Consider the following 20765-nt stretch of genomic DNA (forward strand, 5'->3'; position numbering starts at 1 on the left):
TTTAGAGCTAGAAGCTAATTCTTCTACACTGGGGTCTTCAGAATCTAGACACTTTCCTTTACTTTCTTTACTTTTAAATCTGTCACTCCCCTCTGCATCTGTTTCCAGATCTTTCTTATGTTTTTTAAGAAATTCCTGTGGTTTTGAGATAGTATTCAATTTGTATCTTTGTTGTTTAAACATAACATTAACTCCCTCCAGAATTTCCCATCTGAAGGGAATTTTATTTCTTTTTAGACATCAGTAAGAAAAAAGTATTCTCTTCTCAAGTATTTTCAGTGGTATCTCCTTCAGTATCATGATTTCCTCTCCTTCAATGTTAATTTTTTTTTACCATAAGAGGCCTGTATTATCAATTCTTTTGTCTTCTTTCTTGCAAATTCAATTATTATGTCTCTTGGTTTCCTATGAACCTTTGCATATTTCAAGTTAACTCTATATATTTTTTCTATATTTTCTTCTAATTTTTCTTCATCCCAGTCAATTAAATTGGCAAGCATTTGAATCACTATTTCTCTAATTTCTGGCTCTTTTTTTTCTTAATCCTAAACCTAATACAGTATTCTTTTTCTTTTAACTCTAACACAGTTAAACGGTCTAATTCAGTGTCCTTTTCCCATTCTAATTTCTCCACTCTTTCTCTTACTTCTTGGATATCTGCTTTTATTATTTTGTCCATTGTCCCTAACTTATGGTCTAATCTTTTCTCAAAGCCATCAATTTTCTCTTCCAATAAATGAGTTAAATTTTGAGTGATGTTTTGAATTGTTTTTTGTGTAAAGTCTTCAAACATGGCTTTCAACCATTCACCTTCCCCTGCTTCTGAGCCTCTCCTAATCTGTCTTCTTGTATTCATTTTGTTTTGTAAATATCCTTAATTTTTTAGCTTAACTATTAATCCTAATACACTATTTGTTTATATGTTACAATATACAATATCTATTTCTACTTATACAGTACAAAATATGCTTAAGTATTTATATAAAGCTATAGTATATTACAATATGCTGTGATGAATTAATTAAATAAATCAGTTTTCCCCTTATCGCAGCAAGGACTTATAATGAAGATTTTTCCCCCAATCGTAAAGTTTTTTCCCCCCCCTTACTTAGGAAGTTTCTTCTTTTTTCTTTATTTAGTCAGTAATTATTGTTCCTTTCATTGAAGTGAAGGGGGCAGCAGAATTGCCTAGAAAGCTAGGCTACTCACGCAGGCTCTACAGTTCTTGCTTCCTGGCTTCCCGGCTGCTCTTTTATGGCGAAAGTGAAAGTGACAAGAAGGAAGTTAAAGCTTTCACCAGCCGCTCCAAAGCCGCTGCAGGTCTTTGTCGGCAGAGCTCTTCTTCCAGTGCTGCCTCCGTGGTTTGCCTGTCTCTCCGACTCCGCAAAGCCACCTTCGTCCTGCGTTGTAGATGAGAATATTCTCGAGCTCTTACATCGCTCGTCCTGCCGCCATACTCCTTCACCCCCAGCTTTAGAAAAATCCACCGTCAGCACCTTTTAAAGGACGCAAAGTTCTCAAACTTTCTTTTATGATCACATTCAGAAACGCTTAACTACTGTTAAGCTGTCGGAGACCTTCGGATCAACGCCAGGTGTGTTTGCCTTCAATTCTTAACAAAAGAACGTTTTAATCATAAACTTAAGAATTTTTTAAAAATTAAATGAACAGCAAAAAGCTAAATAAGACTTTGAACTTATAAAGTTATAAGTGGATTAAGGATCCAGATAAATTTGGAATAAGATTTTGGAATTAATTATAAAGAATCCTTCCTGTGGGAAATAGATTTGTCTGGACTTTTTGCAAGACGCAATAAAGATAAGTAATTTCAAAAATTGGACACTAGAGGGAAGTAAATATTTCAGTTAAAGGAGAAAAATACACAAGCCTGATTAACAGCTAATTAACTGGGACGCTTAAAATGATGCAAAACATTGTAACATTGAAAATACTGAAGGACACTTTTGAAAAATGGAATCAGAATTTAGTATCAACAATGTCAATAGCAATGTTTGCTTCTATGGATAGATTATCCAAAAGACATTATGGAAGAAATGGCAGATGAGGAACAAGTTTTATTTGACAAGACAGAGATGGCACTGAAAGTGGATCAACAAATGACAGGCTATGAGAATGACATGGAAAAGGATGTCTCACTCGACATATAAAAGAAACTGGTTGATGTTTCAAAAATCGAAAGGGAAATACAAATAATAAACCAAGACAATGACCTGGATAATTTTTTAAAATTAGATTTACAAAAGAGGCATATTAAAACTTTGAAGAATCTTGTTGAGAAGGGACAAAGAAGAAATGAAAAGAAATCAAATTCTATGACATTACTTTAATGGACTAAAGGTTAAGACTGTTAGAAATAAAATGAAGGAATATAAAGTTGATTTATTTGATCTAGGTTAACATGTTGTTGTTTATTCGTTTAGTCGCTTCCGACTCTTCGTGACTTCATGGACCAGCCCACGCCAGAGCTTCCTGTCGGTCGTCAACACCCCCAGCTCCCCCAGGGACGAGTCCGTCACCTCTAGAATATCATCCATCCATCTTGCCCTTGGTCGGCCCCTCTTCCTTTTGCCTTCCACTCTCCCTAGCATCAGCATCTTCTCCAGGGTGTCCTGTCTTCTCATTATGTGGCCAAAGTATTTCAGTTTTGCCTTTAATATCATTCCCTCAAGTGAGCAGTCTGGCTTTATTTCCTGGAGGATGGACTGGTTGGATCTTCTTGCAGTCCAAGGCACTCTCAGAATTTTCCTCCAACACCACAGTTCAAAAGCATCGATCTTCCTTCGCTCAGCCTTCCTTATGGTCCAGCTCTCGCAGCCATATGTTACTACAGGGAACACCATTGCTTTAACTATGCGGGCCTTTGTTGTCAGTGTGATGTCTCTGCTCTTAACTATTTTATCGAGATTTGTCATTGCTCTTCTTCCAAGGATTAAGCGTCTTCTGATTTCCTGACTGCAGTCAGCATCTGCAGTAATCTTTGCACCTAGGAATACAAAGTCTTTCACTGCTTCTACATTTTCTCCCTCTATTTGCCAGTTATCAATCAAGCTGGTTGCCATAATCTTGGTTTTTTTGAGGTTTAGCTGCAAACCAGCTTTTGCACTTTCTTCTTTCACCTTCATCATAAGGCTCCTCAGTTCCTCTTCACTTTCAGCCATCAAAGTGGTATCATCTGCATATCTGAGATTGTTAATGTTTCTTCCAGAGATTTTAACTCCAGCCTTGGATTCCTCAAGGCCAGCTTGTCGCATGATGTGTTCTGCATACACGTTGAATAGGTAGGGTGAGAGTATACAGCCCTGCCGTACTCCTTTCCCAATCTTAAACCAGTCTGTTGTTCCGTGGTCTGTTCTTACTGTTGCTACTTGGTCGTTATACAGATTCTTCAGGAGGCAGACAAGATGACTTGGTATCCCCATACCACTAAGAACTTGCCACAATTTGTTATGGTCCACACAGTCAAAGGCTTTAGAATAGTCAATAAAACAGAAATAGATGTTTTTCTGAAACTCCCTGGCTTTTTCCATTATCCAGCGGATATTGGCAATTTGGTCTCTAGTTCCTCTGCCTTTTCTAAACCCAGCTTGTACGTCTGGCAATTCTCGCTCCATGAACTGCTGAAGTCTACCTTGCAGGATCTTGAGCATTACCTTACTGGCATGTGAAATGAGTGCCACTGTTCGATAGTTTGAACATTCTTTAGTGTTTCCCTTTTTTGGTATGGGGATACAAGTTGATTTTTTCCAGTCTGATGGCCATTCTTGTGTTTTCCAAATTTGCTGGCATATAGCATGCATTACCTTGACAGCATCATCTCGCAAGATTTTGAACAGTTCAGCTGGGATGCCGTCGTCTCCTGTTGCCTTGTTATTAGCAATGCTTCTTAAGGCCCACTCAACCTCACTCTTCAGGATGTCTGGCTCTAGCTCACCGACCACACTGTCAAAGCTATCCCCGATATTGTTATCCTTCCTATACAGTGTAATGATTGCCTAAACCCAAATACTCAGTCTCACAAGCTCGGGCTTAAAGATAACTGATTTATTAAAGGAATAGTATGCAAATACAGAGAAAGCTGAGAATGAGCAAAAGCGCGCCAAATACAAACTTAAAAGCCTTGCTTGTGGGTAGGTCCCGCCCCTTCGCCCGTCAGGACGCTCCCCCTCCCAGGTGCTGAATGCCGTTAGACGCGCCTGGGAACGTAACCTTGAACAGGAGCGCAAACCCAAACATGCATTCCAAGTCCTCAAAACAAGGGAGTGCAACAGAATGGAAAAACCCCGGGTGAAGGGATACGGAACAGAGAATGACATGTGAAACGTTACAATGTTAACCAGACATTAGAATGAGAACATGACATACAGGTTTTCTGTATATTCTTGCCACCTTTTCTTGATCTCTTCTTCTTCTGTTAGGTCCTTGCCATCTTTGTTTTTGATCATACCCATTTTTGCCTGGAATTTACCTCCAATGTTTCTAATTTTCTGGAAGAGGTCTCTTGTCCTTCCTATTCTATTGTCTTCTTCCACTTCCGCGCATTGCTTGTTTAAAAATAATTCCTTATCTCTTCTGGCTAACCTCTGGAATTTTGCATTTAATTGGGCATATCTCCCCCTATCACTGTTGCCTTTTGCTTTCCTTCTTTCTTGGGCTACTTCTAGTGTCTCAGCAGACAGCCATTTTGCCTTCTTGGTTTTCTCTTTCTTTGGGATGTATTTTGTTGCTGCCTCCTGAACAATGCTGCCAACTTCTGTCCAGAGTTCTTCCGGGACCCTATCTACTAAGTCCAGTCCCTTAAATCTATTCTTCACCTCCACTGCATATTCCTTAGGAATATTAGTGAGCTCATATCTAGCTGATCTGTGGGTCTTCCCTAATCTCTTGAGTCTGATCCTAAATTGTGCAAGAAGAAGTTCGTGATCTGAACTACAGTCAGCTCCAGGCCTTGTTTTTACCGACTGTACAGATGTCCGCCACCTTTGGCTGCAAAGGATGTAATCAATCTGATTTCGGTGTTGTCCATCTGGTGAAGTCCATGTATAAAGCCGTCTCTTAGGTTGTTGGAAGAGAGTGTTTGTTATGCAGAGTGAATTGTCTTGGCAAAATTCTATCAGCCTGTGTCCTGCTTCGTTTTGTTCTCCCAGGCCATACTTACCTGTAACTCGAGGTGTCATTTGACTGCCCACCTTAGCATTCCAGTCTCCTGTGATGAAAATAACATCTCTTTTAGGCGTGTTGTCCAGTAGGTGCTGCAGATCCTCATAGAACTGCTCTACTTCAGCTTCTTCAGCATTTGTGGTTGGGGCGTATATTTGGATCACTGTGATGTTAGATGGCTTGCCCTGAATTCGAATTGAGATCATTCTATCATTTTTTGGGTTGTATCCAAGCACTGCTTTAGCCACTTTACTATTAATTATGAAGGCTACTCCATTTCTTCTGTGGTCCTCTTGTCCGCAGTAGTAGATCTGGTGGTCATTTGATGTGAAGTGGCCCATTCCAGTCCATTTCAGTTCACTGACGCCCAGAATGTCTATCTTTAATCTTGACATCTCACCAATAACCACATCCAATTTGCCCTGGCTCATAGATCTTACATTCCAGGTTCCGATGGTGTGTTGATCCTTAGAACATCGGATTCGCCGTTCACCACCAGCACCGTCGGCCGCTAGCCGTCCTTTCGGCTTTGAGCTAGCTGCGTCATCACGTCTGGGGCTAGTTGAGCTCATCCTCTGTTCCTCCCCAGTAGCATTTTGACCATCTTCCGACCTGGGGGTCTCATCTTCCGATGGTATACCGACATATCTCTGGTTGTACTGATCCATTTAGTTTTCACGGCAAGAATACTGAGGTGGGTTGCCATTACCTTCCTCAGGGATCGCATTTAGTCTGACCTCTCTGTCATGACCTTCCCGTCTTGGGTGGCCCTTCACGGTTTAGCTCATGGCATCATTGAGGTGCTCAAGCTCCAGCACCACGACAAGGTAACGATCCTTTGCTGAAGAGGTTAACATAAGATACGTTATTATTACTGGTAACCCTTAATGGACTTTCTGCCGACACCAGGACTGAAAAGATGATGCTTTATGGATTTGTCTATAGATAAGAGAAGGGATATGGGATGAAGAGATCATGGACTGTAAACTAAGAGGGGGTGAAGAGTTACAAAAAGTGTTTATACTTGTGATGAAGGTTGAAAGTCACTTCTTTATATTTTTTTTCTCTTTCTTTACCATATTCTTTCTTTCCTTTTTTTCTTTCTCTTTTCTATGTTTTTCCCTTCCCCTTTGCACCTCTCTCTCTGTATTAGATTTTACTATTGTAATTAAAATCCTTAATAAAATTATAAATATAAAGAGCAACACTTTAAACTGATTTTTGTCATCTTTTCCCAGAATAAATGGACAATACTTACATCTGACCTTTTTAAAAATGTATTCAATCAATTCCAAACTACAATTGTAATTTATAATAAAATCTACACATAATTTACATGAATTTCAATAAAGATCCATTGCATAAAGTATATAAAATATAAAAAGTTCAGCAATGTGGACCACCTACTTTTTCAATTAGTTCGTAACTCTCTTCAAGCTTTAGTGCTCTGTTCTGAATAGAAGTTGCAGCTCTTTGATACACATTCAGCCACTCCTGATAATCACTTTCTGTAATCTCAGCAACAGCAAAACAGAGTGTTCTCAAACCTATAGAAATAGCCACATAATGTTCAGTAACTACTACTTCTCTTTTGTAACTTTGGATTCAACTAGATTATAGACAGTTATTTTTCTTTGAAGTCTGCAATCACTTAGAATTTGGAAATATAAATTCTTTCTGAATCTTTAAATGAGCAACAGCAACTGCAATAATTCCATCATAATTTGCTACCTAGGGGCATAGAAATACCAAAACAACACATAGTAGTATTATCAAAGCAATCACTTAAACACATATACCATAACCCACTGCTGGCCTGAGGTGGATTGCTGCAATGCACTCTATATGGGGCTGACCTTGAAGAGCATCTGGAAGCTGTAGCTGGTACAGAATGTAGTGGTGCAGGCAATTACGAATGCTCCTCAGCATGCATGTTACAACTCTGTTCTGTGAGCTGCACTGGCTTCCAGTGTGCTTCTAGGTGTAATTCAAGGAGCTGGTGATCCCCTATAAGGCCCTTCATGGCATAGGGCCAGGTTATTTGCAGGACTGCCTCTCCCCTAGTTGTTTCTTCCTATCCTGTTAGATCCAGCAGGACAGGTATGCTACGGGTCCCATCAGTTAAAGAATGTTGTTTTGTGGACTCAGGAAGCATGGCCTTTTTGCTGCTGCACCTTCCCATCTGAAACACCATTCCCCCTGAGATTAGATTGGTCTCCGCCCTGCTGGCCTTTTCAGCAGGCTCTTACGATGTAGCTATGTTCCCAGGCATTGGAGTTGGAATGTTAGTTAGAGCCCATGATGTGGTTATTATTTGTTTAGAATGCTTTGGCTATTGTTTGTTTTATATTACGCTATTGCATTATTTTTAAAATGCTGTGAGCTACCCAGAGTTCCTGTTGTGAGATGGGTGGCTACATAAATTGGATAACAAACAAATAAATCCTCCCACCCTCTCTCATAATCCTGAATCAGTGTCAAAGTTATGCTAGTATGTAACAGTTTCCCCTCAAAATCTAAATCTGTGTCCAGATATACCAATGTACATGAGAACTGTCTTAACTTTCAAACTTCATCACTTGCCTTCCTAAATATTGTATCTTAGTGATATAGAAAAAAGTCAAGATATTTAGAACAATTAACCTTTAACTAAAGTAAAAATATATTTAGGGGAAAGTGGATTAAAACATACAAGTATATAAAAATAAACATTGGAGTAATATGCTAATTTGCTTAGTACTCTAAATTTACATAGGGACAAGAAAAAAAAAGGGAATGATCAACCTATTGCCTACAGGCTGTTATCTTCACAGGCATGAGAACCAGCTGATCTGCAAGCAACTGGTGGTTACTAATCTGTTCTCCCAAGGAAGTCACAATCTTTCTTATGAGAGAAAAACCCATGTTTCAGGTATAATAAATATTTTTTATATACTTCAACCTGGCCAAAGAACTAGTGTTTGTTCATACATGTTCTTTGTCTTTGCTAATTGTTGCATAGAATTTCAAACTGACTTTTCCAATGAGATGCAACGCTTTTCAATCACTTGTTGACAAATGAGAGTTAATTAAGTACAGAGAAAATAAGGAACATGCAAAATGTTTATCAGAGTTAAAAAAAGGAAAAAAAACCACTCTGCAATGGACTAGCTGAAATAAAGAAAGCAATGTTTTAAAGTAATTATCAACAGCGCACATTTATATTATTACTATTACCTCAATTATTTATCACAATGTGCTATTGTAATTAAATAGTAATACTATACTCACCTTCAGTAGCAAATAGCTCTAAATGTTTCAAAGTAATTTCTTTGTATCTTGAATTTTCAGCCAGACGATCATAAATTACTGTATCCTATAGTAATAACACATTGAAGTAAAATCTATTTTGTTGAGCATTAAAAAATTAAAAAGCAAACTAGGCCAGAAGATGACGCTGTATAGCAAAAACTACATTTTTTAACGTGAAGTATAGTATTGCAGGTAATTGCCACTTATTTATCTACTTAAAAATGTATATCCCATTTTCCATAAAAAGTTCAGCATAAGGAAACAGAAGAATGATTTTTTAAAATCACCACTATGTAGCAAAAACTGCTACATTTTTATACTAGCACAAAGGCTGATTGAAAACAATACTGTATGCAACAATCCTTTACAATTTTTACTGGACTGTGAACTATGAATTGGATGTGTAAATGAGTTCTGGGATTTGTCTTGCAGATGACTGCAACAATATCTACTATTCCATTAGAGTTTATGTTAATGCTGTATGGTCCTAGATTAGTTTCTTTTTCAAAAGGAGCACCGAAATCATTTATTCATTCACTGATGTAAAGCTATTAACTTCTTTGAATCAGGCTCAGCTCCAGGTAATAAAGGGATACATCCATGGAGTTTCTTGGCACCAAGAGTGAAGTGATCTCACTGCCTCATTCTGGTCGCTAGCATCGAGATAGCCTAAATCTATCAGGTGGCTGTCCCAAATCTTTTGCCTTCCTTGGCTAACTTTTCTCTTTTCTGATATAGGTTCAGCTGCTTTGATGTAGTATCAGTACCTAATAACGTAATACGTTAATTTTTCATCTGGTTGTTGACACAAATCCCAACCTTTCATACTTGCTTCCTGACATCTGACACAAGTCCATAAGTCACAGGGTTTGCATCATGACACTGTGACACACACTTCAGCCTTTGGGTGGATTCCTATGCTGGTTGCTTGCTGTTGTGATGCCTGGACTGCGGGGAATGGAAGATGCATTCTAAGGTACCAGGAAAAGCTCAGAGCCAAGGGGCAGTGTGACTCAAGATTTCTCACCAAAGGGAAAAAAAATTGCCCCTCAACTCTGCAGAGCTACAGCATTTGGCGTGGGGGAGGGGAGACACAGTTTTGTTTTGGTTTATGATAAACCAATAGCAGAACGAGGGGAAAAATAACCCTCAGCTCTCAAATTTTGAAGTGGTCCGAAGAGCACGTGTGGAAGTGGCCAGATGAATTGTAAACAATTCAACCACATAAGGTAGGAGATGATCCAGGCTCTGCGTCATGACAAAGATGAGGATCCAAGCTGCTCCTTCTTTCCTAGATATGAACTGAAGCTGCTTTTGAAAGGAGTTTTCAGAGGAGAAGCTGCTGGGCTGAGGCAGAAAACAGCAGATTTAACATCTCCCTAGAGTTTCAGAATTAACTGATATTTGTCCTTACTCATGACAATATTAACTGATTGGAATTTCAAAGAAAAAGTAAATCTAGGTAAAAGGGAAGCAGGGGGAACACACGTTTCAAAAGTTCTACTTATTTCTGTAAAAATATGATATTATTTAGCTAGGAATCTGTAGTTAAACATTTTGATTATTTTGTGTGTATTAGTTAAATCACTATTATTTTTAAGAGCTGTTTTCTGAGTGTGGCAGTGTACATCAAATAAATAAATATAAAAATTGTCTCTCATGTTTTTCTCTCTGTATTAATTGGGGTGTAGTGTAGAATTCTGAATTATATATTTTGGACTGCAGTCATGAATTGAAGCTTTATACTTTAAATCAGCATTTTTCTTTCATAAGCTGGAGCTCTATAAAATCTGGAGTTGAATATTCAAACAAGCATCATGTAGGGGAGCAGCACCATCTTGTGGTCTGAGTGGAGTATTATACTTCATTTTCCATTAGTTTTAAGTTGTGTGTAGCTTTGAATAAAATTTGATTTTGTTTAGGTGTGGAAGGAGAGAAAGCAGGGCTAATGGCAAATGCTTGTGCTCCCTCCTTCCTCCACTGTTTCCAGACCTCCCCATTGGTAGATTTGTGCAGTGACAAAGAAAGTAGTTGTTTCAAGTCCTTGGAGTTAGATGCACGTGCATCATATCCAGCAGAAAAATGAGCCCAGAAAGAACAGAACAGAAAAGAGCTGGAATCCCCTGGGGGATGAAGTGTCTTCTCCTCAGCTATGGCAGCTGCTCAGCACCATCTGCAAGAACTGGAATCCAAGTATGTGTAAAACAAACAAAAAAGGCCAGCTATGAAACTGAAGCCATAGTAGGGAAAAACCAGACTTTGGAGAGTTGTTCCCCCACCCCATCAGTGAGAAGGCAAAAGTGTTTCTGTAAAACTGAAAAGAAGAACATGCCACACATCTTCCTCAGCTCAAAAAGAAGCAGAGCAGCAAGAAAAGAGCAGAAGCCATCTATAGGCTTTAGCAGAGAATGCATTAAGAACGTTATAGAAAGGAAGTAAGAGACAGACATGAGTCCCTTGACAAGGCTGAGAGCATAAATAAAGAGCATAGATATTGAAATATAAAACAGAAATAATAACAACATGGTTCTAAGAATATAGGCTGAAAAATAGGGTAACTGACATAATAATAGGACATGGAAACAGACAGAACAATGGGAGCGTAGAGCAAAATTTAGGGAAACATTAGACATAATCTCAGCCATAGGACAAGAATTGCACAGATTGGTCAGTACAATTATAGAAACTCAGAAATATTAACTGAAGGGAGGTAAAATGAAAAAATGGTCAGCATTCAAGACTTGTTGTGTCTCTTCAAGACTAGGGTCAATCCAACAATTATTAGACTAAAAGAGACTGCCACATTCTCTTTTGTGAGTCGATCTCCCAAAAAGTGGGAGGAAGGGCTGATATATCCAAGCAATGTTACAGGGCCAGGAGCCAAGGTGACGGACCCTTTTTATTTCACACTCTGGGGTTAGGAGGGAGGACAGCAAGTGAAGTGTCCCTTAGAATATAGATGGTGGTAGAGAGAGCAGGAGGAAGAACTAGGGGGTGTGGATCCAAATGGCTTCTGAGAAATGAAGTTTGAAACCTACCGCCCTTCACCCTATGGGCAGAGTTGTGCTATTACAAAATGTTTGCTCTGCTTGTTTGTATAAAACAAACTCAGTAACATCCAGTACAGGGTGAGCAGACTTCTTGCACAGTGGGATTATCTTATTCTTTTTGCCTATCTGTAGCTCTTCCACAAATCTGCCCTGAATACTCTGCATAGTGGCCATGTGTATACTGCTTACTATATAGCTTGGTCTTACTCCCTATGTGGCCTCTCCCTGTGCACTCCTTGGTTTACTTAGAAGCTCCGGGAGATGAAGTGCCAGAAGAGATACCTACCACACTGTTGAAGGAAAACTCACAGCAAGTCTGACCAGACACAAGTAAGAGCCCACATTAGTAGTGATAAGGGCAGTAAAAAGTCAGTATTTCTCTGCTCTTACTGTGTTTGCTGATAGCCAAGCAACAGCTCTGTTTAGAGTGACTCGGTCCCTACTGGGGGAAACACCTACTGGGCTGTTGTGAGGATTATTCAGACTGTCTGGCAGATAAAATAGCTCATATCCACTCCCACTTGGACTCTGGGCAGGTCAGGCTGAGGTGCCTGGGGCATGGTCTGGTGCTGTGATCTGGGATGAGTGATTCCTGAGGATGTGGAGAGGGTTAGCTTGGCCACTGTTTACCAGACCCTGACCCCTCCTGGGTCATTACAAGCAGCCAAGGATGTGACCTACAGTCAGGTCCAAGCTGTGGGGCTGCCTTTTTTGATGGAGGGGGTGGTATCTCCTGCCTTAAAAGAGATGGTGGTGTACCTTCTCAAGAGGCTGTCCTTGGACTGAATGGTTTTTGAAAATGATTGTCTACTCTCCCACCTACCCTTTCTGGGGAAGGTGATTGGTCTGCAGCTGATGAGAACCCTGGAGGAAGCGGATTATCTAGACCTCTTTCAGTCAGGTTTCAGGCCTGGATTTAGTACTGAGACAGCTTTGGTTGTGCCTATAGATGACCTGTGGTAGAGCAGGGATGGAAGTGGTGCATCCATCCTTGTGTTCCTTGATCACTCAGTGGCTTTTATACTATTGGCCATGGTATTCTTCTGAGTCAGCTCCGTGAGCTAGGGATGGGGGCACCATTGTACAATGGTTCTCTTCCTTTCTCCAGGGATGATTTCAGTCGGTGTTGGTTGCGGGGGAGAGATTGCTTCCTAGGGCCCTCCTTTGTGAGGGTGCCTCATGGTTCTACTCTCTCCCCGCTCCTGTTCAACATCTACATGAAACTGCTGGGTGAGTATCTGCCGATCTGAGGTTCAGTATCATCACTATGCTGATTATACCCAATTATATCTTATGACCCCGTGCTGACCAAATGAAGCTCTTGAGGTTCTGTCTCAGTGGAGGCTGTGTGGCTTTGGATGAGGACTGAGTGGCTGTGGGTGTTTGGGCCACCCAGATCTGGAGATGTTCCATTTTTAACCTTGGATGGGCTAGCACTTCCCCATTCAAGACTGGTGCAGAATCTGGGCGTCTTCCTGGACTCACAGCTCCTGCTCAATGAGCAGGTGGCAGCTGTGGCCAGGAAGGCCTTTGTACAGCTCCATCTAATACATCAGGTGTGCCCTTTTCTAGATCGGGAGGCCCTTCAGACAGTCACTCATGACCTGGTCACCTCCCAGCTTGACTACTGCAACTTGAAGACCACCTGGAAGCTTCAACTGGTTTAAAATGCAGTGGTACTTCTACTACTACTACTACTACTAATGTAGTAGTGCGTTGGTAACACACACAGCTACTTGTTGCTACCTTTTTTGATTTTTTTGTATGAAGACCATCTTCTCTTTCTAAAGACTGTGGTAAGACTATTAACCAAGTATTTCCACTGAAAGAAGACACTCTAAATGCCAGTGATAGTGAGGAAAAAAAAGAGCCACCTCTGTGCTAGGTAACAGAAATCCTCTCACTTGGGATGCTGGTACAAAGCTTTAACATTTTTCTGAAAAATCTCTTTGTTGTACTAGAGAAATGCAAATATACTTTATATAGGCTTGCTTTATTTGAAATGTTCAGTCCATGGACTGATATTTTCCCAGTTTGAATAGAAGTGGGTAATGTCTTTTGTAACCCTTCTTTGGTACACGGAAACATGCAAATATGCTTAAAATAACAGTGTTATTTAAAAGATTTTAAAAAATAACAATATTTCAGAAATGTATTTTCCCCATTCTGTGGCATCTGCCATAGGTTTATAATTACATAGTATAGTCATGTGTTTATTGGTATAGAAAAAAATTGGAAGAAAGTGATATGACTTAATAAAGTGATCATCTGTATGCAGTTTATTTCTTACTATCTGGACTGAGAAAGTATCACTGACAATAAAGTTACAGAAATTTAAATTTTAAAAAATAACAGTGACAACTTACAGCTCCTTTGCAGTATAGTCTTAATTTTCCTGATGGCGTGCGCACAATCACAGACATTCTTTTCCTAGAACTGAAAGAATTGAAAAACTGTGACATGTTTTAAGGGACTAAGATTGTAATTCTATATATTCAGAGGAAATGCCAGTTCCATATGACATATAGGAATTACTATATATTACCCCCTCCTAAATTAAACAAAGGGCTCTGACCTCAGAAGGATAATTCTGCAACAGTCTGACCCTTCCGTATTCTGTGGGTATCCTGAAATCCTTTTCTCCTCAGTGTATTTCCAACACTGATGGAAATGAATTTAGCATGGATGATTTATAGAGGCATTGCTTCACAGGATCTAAATCTTACCTATGCTTGAACCAGCACCACACTTCCAAGCCAGGAAGACAATTAAATCAGCCCTATTAATTGCCTCATAATATTTGCAGCGAAAGAAAAGTTTCTAAGAAAAGGCCAGAAACAGTATTTTCACAACCACCCTGCAGGTCTGTTACAAACCTCACTGAAGCCTCAAAGATCAGCGTATGCTGAGTGGTGCATTGGGACTACTCTATGAGTTGGATGAGACAGCCTTTAAAATAAGGATACTTTACATAAAGCTTAAACAATACTTCACTATATCATGAAAAGAATGTGGATTAGGAAAGCAATTCAGGGGAAAAAACAAGTAATGAAAATAATTGAATCCTGAAGTTCCCCTTAATTTAATATCAATAATGTTCCAAAATATTTAATCTATGAAACACTGGAACATAGTTTTGGAAATATAAAATATAAGAATAGAAAGCATGTCATTCTATTTTAAAGAAAACACACATTATCTAAACCTTTTTATAACTGCTTAGAGCCTATATTATTCATCAAGTAACATATTTATCTAGAGTTTCTATGAGTGGAACTTTACTGACAGGGTGGTTCCATCAGAGGAAGAGATTCTGACCAATTCTTCTTCTCCCCTGCACTCCCTCAAATTCTTTAAAGGACTGGAGGACATTCCTATCCCACCATGCAGGAGGTGACATGAGAAGAAACATCCCTTTCTGCACTTTCTCCAACAAGGGAAACAAGTTTATGTTGAATCTCAGTCCTTTGTATGAACAGAAGGAACCCCTCTATTCTGTATCCATTCAAATAATGTGGTCAGCCATAAAATATATTATCGTTAGTTTCTAGCTTAACTGAATTTAACACCTTGACTGAATTCTGCTTGTACCTTAACCTGCAAGCGAAATCTTTTTGCCAAGGAAATAACTTAAAAAACATACTTGATCAAGACATATTTAATTACCTTGTAAATTCTAACACATTTAGCAATTCGTATCTTTCTTCTTGACCCAGCTGGAAAAAAAGCAACAAGTTGATGAAATTATTATTTAAAAATTTGAAGGCACTTCTAAATTTGCAATTTACTAGTTTAATGTACTTACAGATTCTATAATGACCGAGTCTGGTGTTCTTCCAGTAAAGGCAAAATGAAGTTGCTTAGCTGCTCTAACCAATGCTCCTTCATCTATAATAAACCATCCTCTATTATTTCACTGGCAAATTGATACGAATGACAAACTAAAAATTCAATCAATATGTTTATTGTTTTGACCATTGGAAATCAGATTTTTCATTTTCATTATTTTTACATACTTGCCATTACATTTCTTCAAGTTAAAAGAAGCACATTCTACCATATAACCTTTCCTGGTTCATATAAATTGACGGGGGAATGAAATATGATCAACTTCCACTTCAATTTTTTTGTGTATTGTTACCACTTCTTCTATTTTTTTTTCTTTTCAAAAATGTCAGTCAAATATTGGGTTTGATAAGCAATACAAGAACTATCTGTTTGGAAATACCCCAATTTCCCTATATACTTTTATGTTTATGTAATTAACATGTATAGTAAAAAAAAATCCAGCCTTTTCCTATATAGCTTTTTTTAAAACCTTTGTATCATAGCAAACAGCAGAACCTAGCCAACCTTAGTTGATCTGGAACTAGTCCCTGGATGGGAGACCACCAGACATCCTAGGGCTGTAGGCTAGACTAGTAAAAAATAAATCTTCAAATCAAACTTGATTCTGGGTGACTTCACAAACATATTCATGTACTTTTCTTTACCTGATGCTCACTACTTTTTATTAATAATGCTCTTGTAACTCTTTTATCACAAAGTTAATTTTTTGGGGGGAGAAGATGGTTCCTCTGGGAGAGCCCAGAGCCTCACCATAAAGGCCATTACAGTAATAACCAGCATTTTGAATTGGACCCAGAATCCTACCAGTAACCAGAGCAGTGACTGAACAATAGGTAATATAATGCAGTAATGGAGTCTGCTTGCCCACTACCATCCCTCCAGGTTTTCTACCATTGGTGTATATAAAATAAATTTCTGCTTAGGAAATGATCATTATTATAAATTGGAAAGGGGATGGAGAGGACATACACGGTAAGTGTGGTATTTATTTCTACATCTCTGAGGAGTGCAGCGCATAGATACAGTCAAAGCCTGTTATGGAGAGAGTTGAGGAACAGGAGCCTCTGTCCACAGCAGTCTTTCATTCATTCTGATGATCTGTTATGTAAATTATGTGCAGGTTGTGCTGAACTAAAGCAGCACTAATTCATCCTATTCACATTACACTGCATGAGGAAATCCTATAAAGCCTAATATAGGGATGACCTGGTGTGGTAAGCACAAGGTACTTTAAAGTCCAAGCAATCCAGAATTCTTCTGAGGACAATGCTCAGCATACAGCTAACAATGCATCCTCTTTACAATAAACTCCAATCTAATCCAGCTGTTCAATATGAATATATCTTTACATAGTTGAAAGTAATTACAACTACTGTAAAAGCTTTACCTGGAGATGCTGCTTGATAAATAATACTATCATTCTCTCTTTCTGGAACAGCTGTATGACAAACTGCCATCATTGTCAAAAACTCACAAATTATAGGTGCAGTTGGCTAAAACAGAAAATAGTAGAATGAATTCTTTATTCTAGAATCTATTCAAAATTCTACGTCCAAATATCTACAAAAGCAGCTATAAAAATAAAAACATATTGAAATACTGTCTTTTAAAAATGTTCATTTTCAAAAGTCACCTAACAGAGAAAGGTCACCGAGCAGAAACAAAATGGTAGGGGAAATGAAAGGGACATGGAGAGGGTAGGCATTTTCTTTACAAAAATAATCAGATCATAAGAAATAGAAGCAAGCCAGATTCTGATTTGGAAAAAGCTATTGGCTAAGTGAAAAGAATGTCCATGCTAGGAACAGCTGTACTTTCCAAATATAACTTGACTAAATGGGAAAATATTATGCTGTTTAAAAATAAACTATTTCTCAAAGACAACAACTTTTGTTAAAATTCATGAATGTTACCATCACATCTGTTAATTTTAATCTTATAAACAAGCTATTATTCCAAATACATCAGAATAGAGCAACAGAATCATTGGTAGAAATGATTAAGCGAAAGGTTAATTAATCATTCTGATGCAAGCGAAAGGTTATAGGTTTCACCCTGTCATATCTTGGTAGTTAGACAATCTAACCTGGAAAAGTTAGTTCCTACACTCCACCTAAGCATGGCTGTAAGCATAATGAAATTATGAATTTTCTATTATAATAAAGTAATATTTTATTATTATTTTATTATTGGAAAAATAACATTAATACCAGGAAAATAAAATACATTCCTTTAATAGATTTTCTAGGTATTTCCCAAAATATAATGCCTTACATCTGCAGTTATCTTTAAAATAATAATTTAAGAGAAATTGTTCTAGGTATATTTTTCCAGAGTTTTTATACAAACAGTTCATTGCTTGTAAAGATGTGTGAGAATGATCTTGGGAGACAGGATGAAGAACCGCAGCCTAGACAACAGTCTGATAAACAAAATTTGTGTCCGAAGGAGGAGAGGTGGAGAAAGCATCTCAGAAGGGACCCTCCCTAGTTTTCCAGAGAGAAAAAGTGAGGGACAGGAGGGGTAGTTTCAGACTTGCAAGATTCTGTTAATGTGATCTTACAGTAAAGATAGAGTTAGTATTAATTGTTGTGCTTCTTGTCTGGACTACCTCAAAGGGCTAACATTACGTGTACAAGTTAACTAAAATAGATTTAATTCCTCATCAATTCTTTTGATAGTGCTCTCCTACTCTCAATAGATAACTGAATTATAATGCTAAAAAGGTGAGATGGGCTTCCACTGCACTAGTCCATTTATCCAACATCTTATCACATGTGGGTAGCAAAGTTGTTACGCTTTATCAGCAAAACCTTAGGAATAAGCTGTTTTGAAATACGGTATATGAAAGGGCACCTATGGCCATCTATTTACTGCTAGGCCTTTTTGATCTTTTTTGTAAACAAGAAAACAAGCAGCCCATTTTGCAATATGAATGCATTTCTCCATCATGGAAAAAAACAGGAAATGTCTACCTTTATTGGACAAATAAATAATTAATCAAAGTTAAAAACATGAACATCAGGTCCTAGGTACATCCCTGTGTACTCATCACACCTTCCAACAACTTATATTATATGCTTCCAAATTAGAGAAAATATTTGATCTCAATCAGCTACTGTGCATTTTTCCTAAGAAAAAACACAATTTCTTATCCTTTACAACCAAGGTATTTACTAAATAGTAAATATCACACTTGCTGTGGTGCTCAGAGCTTTTGCTCTAGAACTCAGCCAACTATTGTTACCAAATGAATACCACAAAAATTGGACAGATATTATATAATACAAATTTATTTAGGCACTGAGGTGAATACTTTTGTTACAGAAAGACACCTTTGGGCAGGGATCTATTTGGACCTGGGGGAAAAGGCTACAGTAGGAATGCCTTATCCTTTGCCTGCATATCCACTTTAAATAAAGTCCTCAGCTGTTTCACCATTATTTCTTGAAGTATGCAAGATTCATATTTGGATGGGTGAATATTACTTTCGAATTTAAAACAAAAATGTAACTGAAGAAAAGATGTAATAGTAGAAAAGATTATGAGTCAGAAAGATGAACAGTCCTCCATTCACTTCTTCTTTGTACATATTTTTCTATAAACGAAAACTGTAACTTGTAACTGTGTGTTAGGCCCGTAAGCAAAAACAAATATTGATAATCAGATAATCAACTCTTCTGATAATCAGAAATTATCTTAGTTTTGAAGTTATTATTTATTTTGCATAACAGTATTTATTTCTGTATCTTACATGTTTGTTTTGGAGGTTTTCCAGTAATGATGAGTCACTAAATGTTTTTTCTTCCCTTGCTTGTGAACTCTGCCTAAAAATAAATGTGAAAAAAAATGAAATCATTACTACATTTATGAATGATAAAATATATGTAGCTTCATGAAGTATAAATCATGTAGATTCTGATTACATCTTTTTTGAAGTAATGGTTACACAAGATTGTAATGTGTACTTAAGAACACATCTCACATTTTAATTATCCTTCATCCACATAGTTCAATTAACTATGCAGGAAAACACATTTAATTGGGTTCAACACAGAATCTTGAAAAATATACAGAATGAAATGAATGAAACCAATAGCTACTTTATCCATATAAATCCTATCAAAACAAGACCTTTCACCTGTGGATTAACAATAAAAAAAAAGTCAGCCTCTGACAACAAATCATGTTTTCCTAAAGATTTACTTTTGATCAATCATTTTTGATAATAAGGCAATCCTAATAAGAACATTTTAAAACCAGGTTATTTATATTTGAGTGATGAAATGTTCAGTAAAGCTTATTCAGTCTAAAAAAATGGCTGAGTAATAAATGTCTTTGCAATCGATGTTTCAAATCCCCTCTTCTCAACAGATGAAATCTTCATTTGAAGATACTATTTCAGAATTAGGAGCTGCTTTCTTTATATACACTCAATTTCAGTATGTTAATAATAGTGATAGAGCATTGTGAGTTAAAAGAAGTAACAGTGAAAATTAGTCCTTACCAATCATCTGCAGAACAGCCAAAATCATCTGATTCAGGAGAATGGCTGTATGAAATGTAAAGAAGGCAAAACAATACAGGAAAATAGCTAAGAAAGGCTTGAAGTTTGGAAAGCTTGTAAAAGAGAAATTAAGACAAAAGAATCACAAATCATCTAGTAATGCATTCAAATAATTGAAACAATTGCTCTTTTAAGGGATCCATGTTATTTGAAACCTTACTTTATTAGGGACCTGGAATACATGGACTGTATTACATAACTGAAGCATGTCTGAAATGCAGCTCCAGAAGCACTACACTTTGCAGTTTTTATCCAGTTTATGGTTAGGAAAATTATGACCAGAGATAGCAAGGGATGCCCACGTTGTTCTTCTCTTTGTCTCTACTCTGCTTTTCCCTGACTGGAATATTGATAATTCCTCTTTTTCTTCTTTCCCCTTCCCCACAATGGAGATACAAAGCTCAAAGGTGCAGGCTTTCTACCAGATCATGAAATTTCTGTAATACACTTTACCTGTTCTTTTGGATTGCAAATATCTGCCTAAAGGAACACTGCAAAATATGGACCCCAGAGAACAAACTGCAGGATTGCAACTGGGACTCCCTCAAAATGTTTCTTACAAAGTGAACACAGCTGTCCTTAGAATTGCCTATGATGGATAGGGAGAGTAGATATAGGGCTGTATGCACGGACTCAGTTCTTTTTCCTGTTTAAAGCCTTTCCCTCATTCCTCTGAATGTCTAAATAGGACTATTGTTTCAACCACTGGAATGCAGATAAGAGATTGGTAAATTGTACCAAGTGCTCATCCAGACACCCTCCTTGCCCCTATGCTGAGACGGCTAGCTTACCATTTGGGAAGGACACATCCTTACAAAGGAGTCTCCACC

At 37.9% G+C, this 20765-nt stretch overlaps 1 protein-coding gene across 2 annotated transcripts in view; it reads right to left on the reverse strand.

Moving 5' to 3' along the window:
• ATP8A1 (ATPase phospholipid transporting 8A1) overlaps positions 1 to 20765 on the reverse strand; it is a 121814-nt gene that overhangs the window by 43631 nt on the left and 57418 nt on the right. The window contains exons 15-22 of one of the 2 annotated variants that reach the window (XM_063310654.1): positions 19876 to 19920; positions 19123 to 19195; positions 16756 to 16861; positions 15325 to 15407; positions 15186 to 15235; positions 13886 to 13955; positions 8449 to 8533; positions 6586 to 6725 (exon numbers count right to left, since the gene is read on the reverse strand). In XM_063310654.1, the coding sequence (XP_063166724.1) occupies positions 6586 to 6725; positions 8449 to 8533; positions 13886 to 13955; positions 15186 to 15235; positions 15325 to 15407; positions 16756 to 16861; positions 19123 to 19195; positions 19876 to 19920 (652 nt within the window). The remainder of the gene's footprint in view (positions 1 to 6585; positions 6726 to 8448; positions 8534 to 13885; positions 13956 to 15185; positions 15236 to 15324; positions 15408 to 16755; positions 16862 to 19122; positions 19196 to 19875; positions 19921 to 20765) is intronic. The other variant, XM_063310655.1, reaches the window with a different exon arrangement.

The sequence above is a fragment of the Candoia aspera genome, chromosome 8, assembly GCF_035149785.1.
Source record: "Candoia aspera isolate rCanAsp1 chromosome 8, rCanAsp1.hap2, whole genome shotgun sequence".
NCBI lineage: Eukaryota > Metazoa > Chordata > Lepidosauria > Squamata > Boidae > Candoia > Candoia aspera.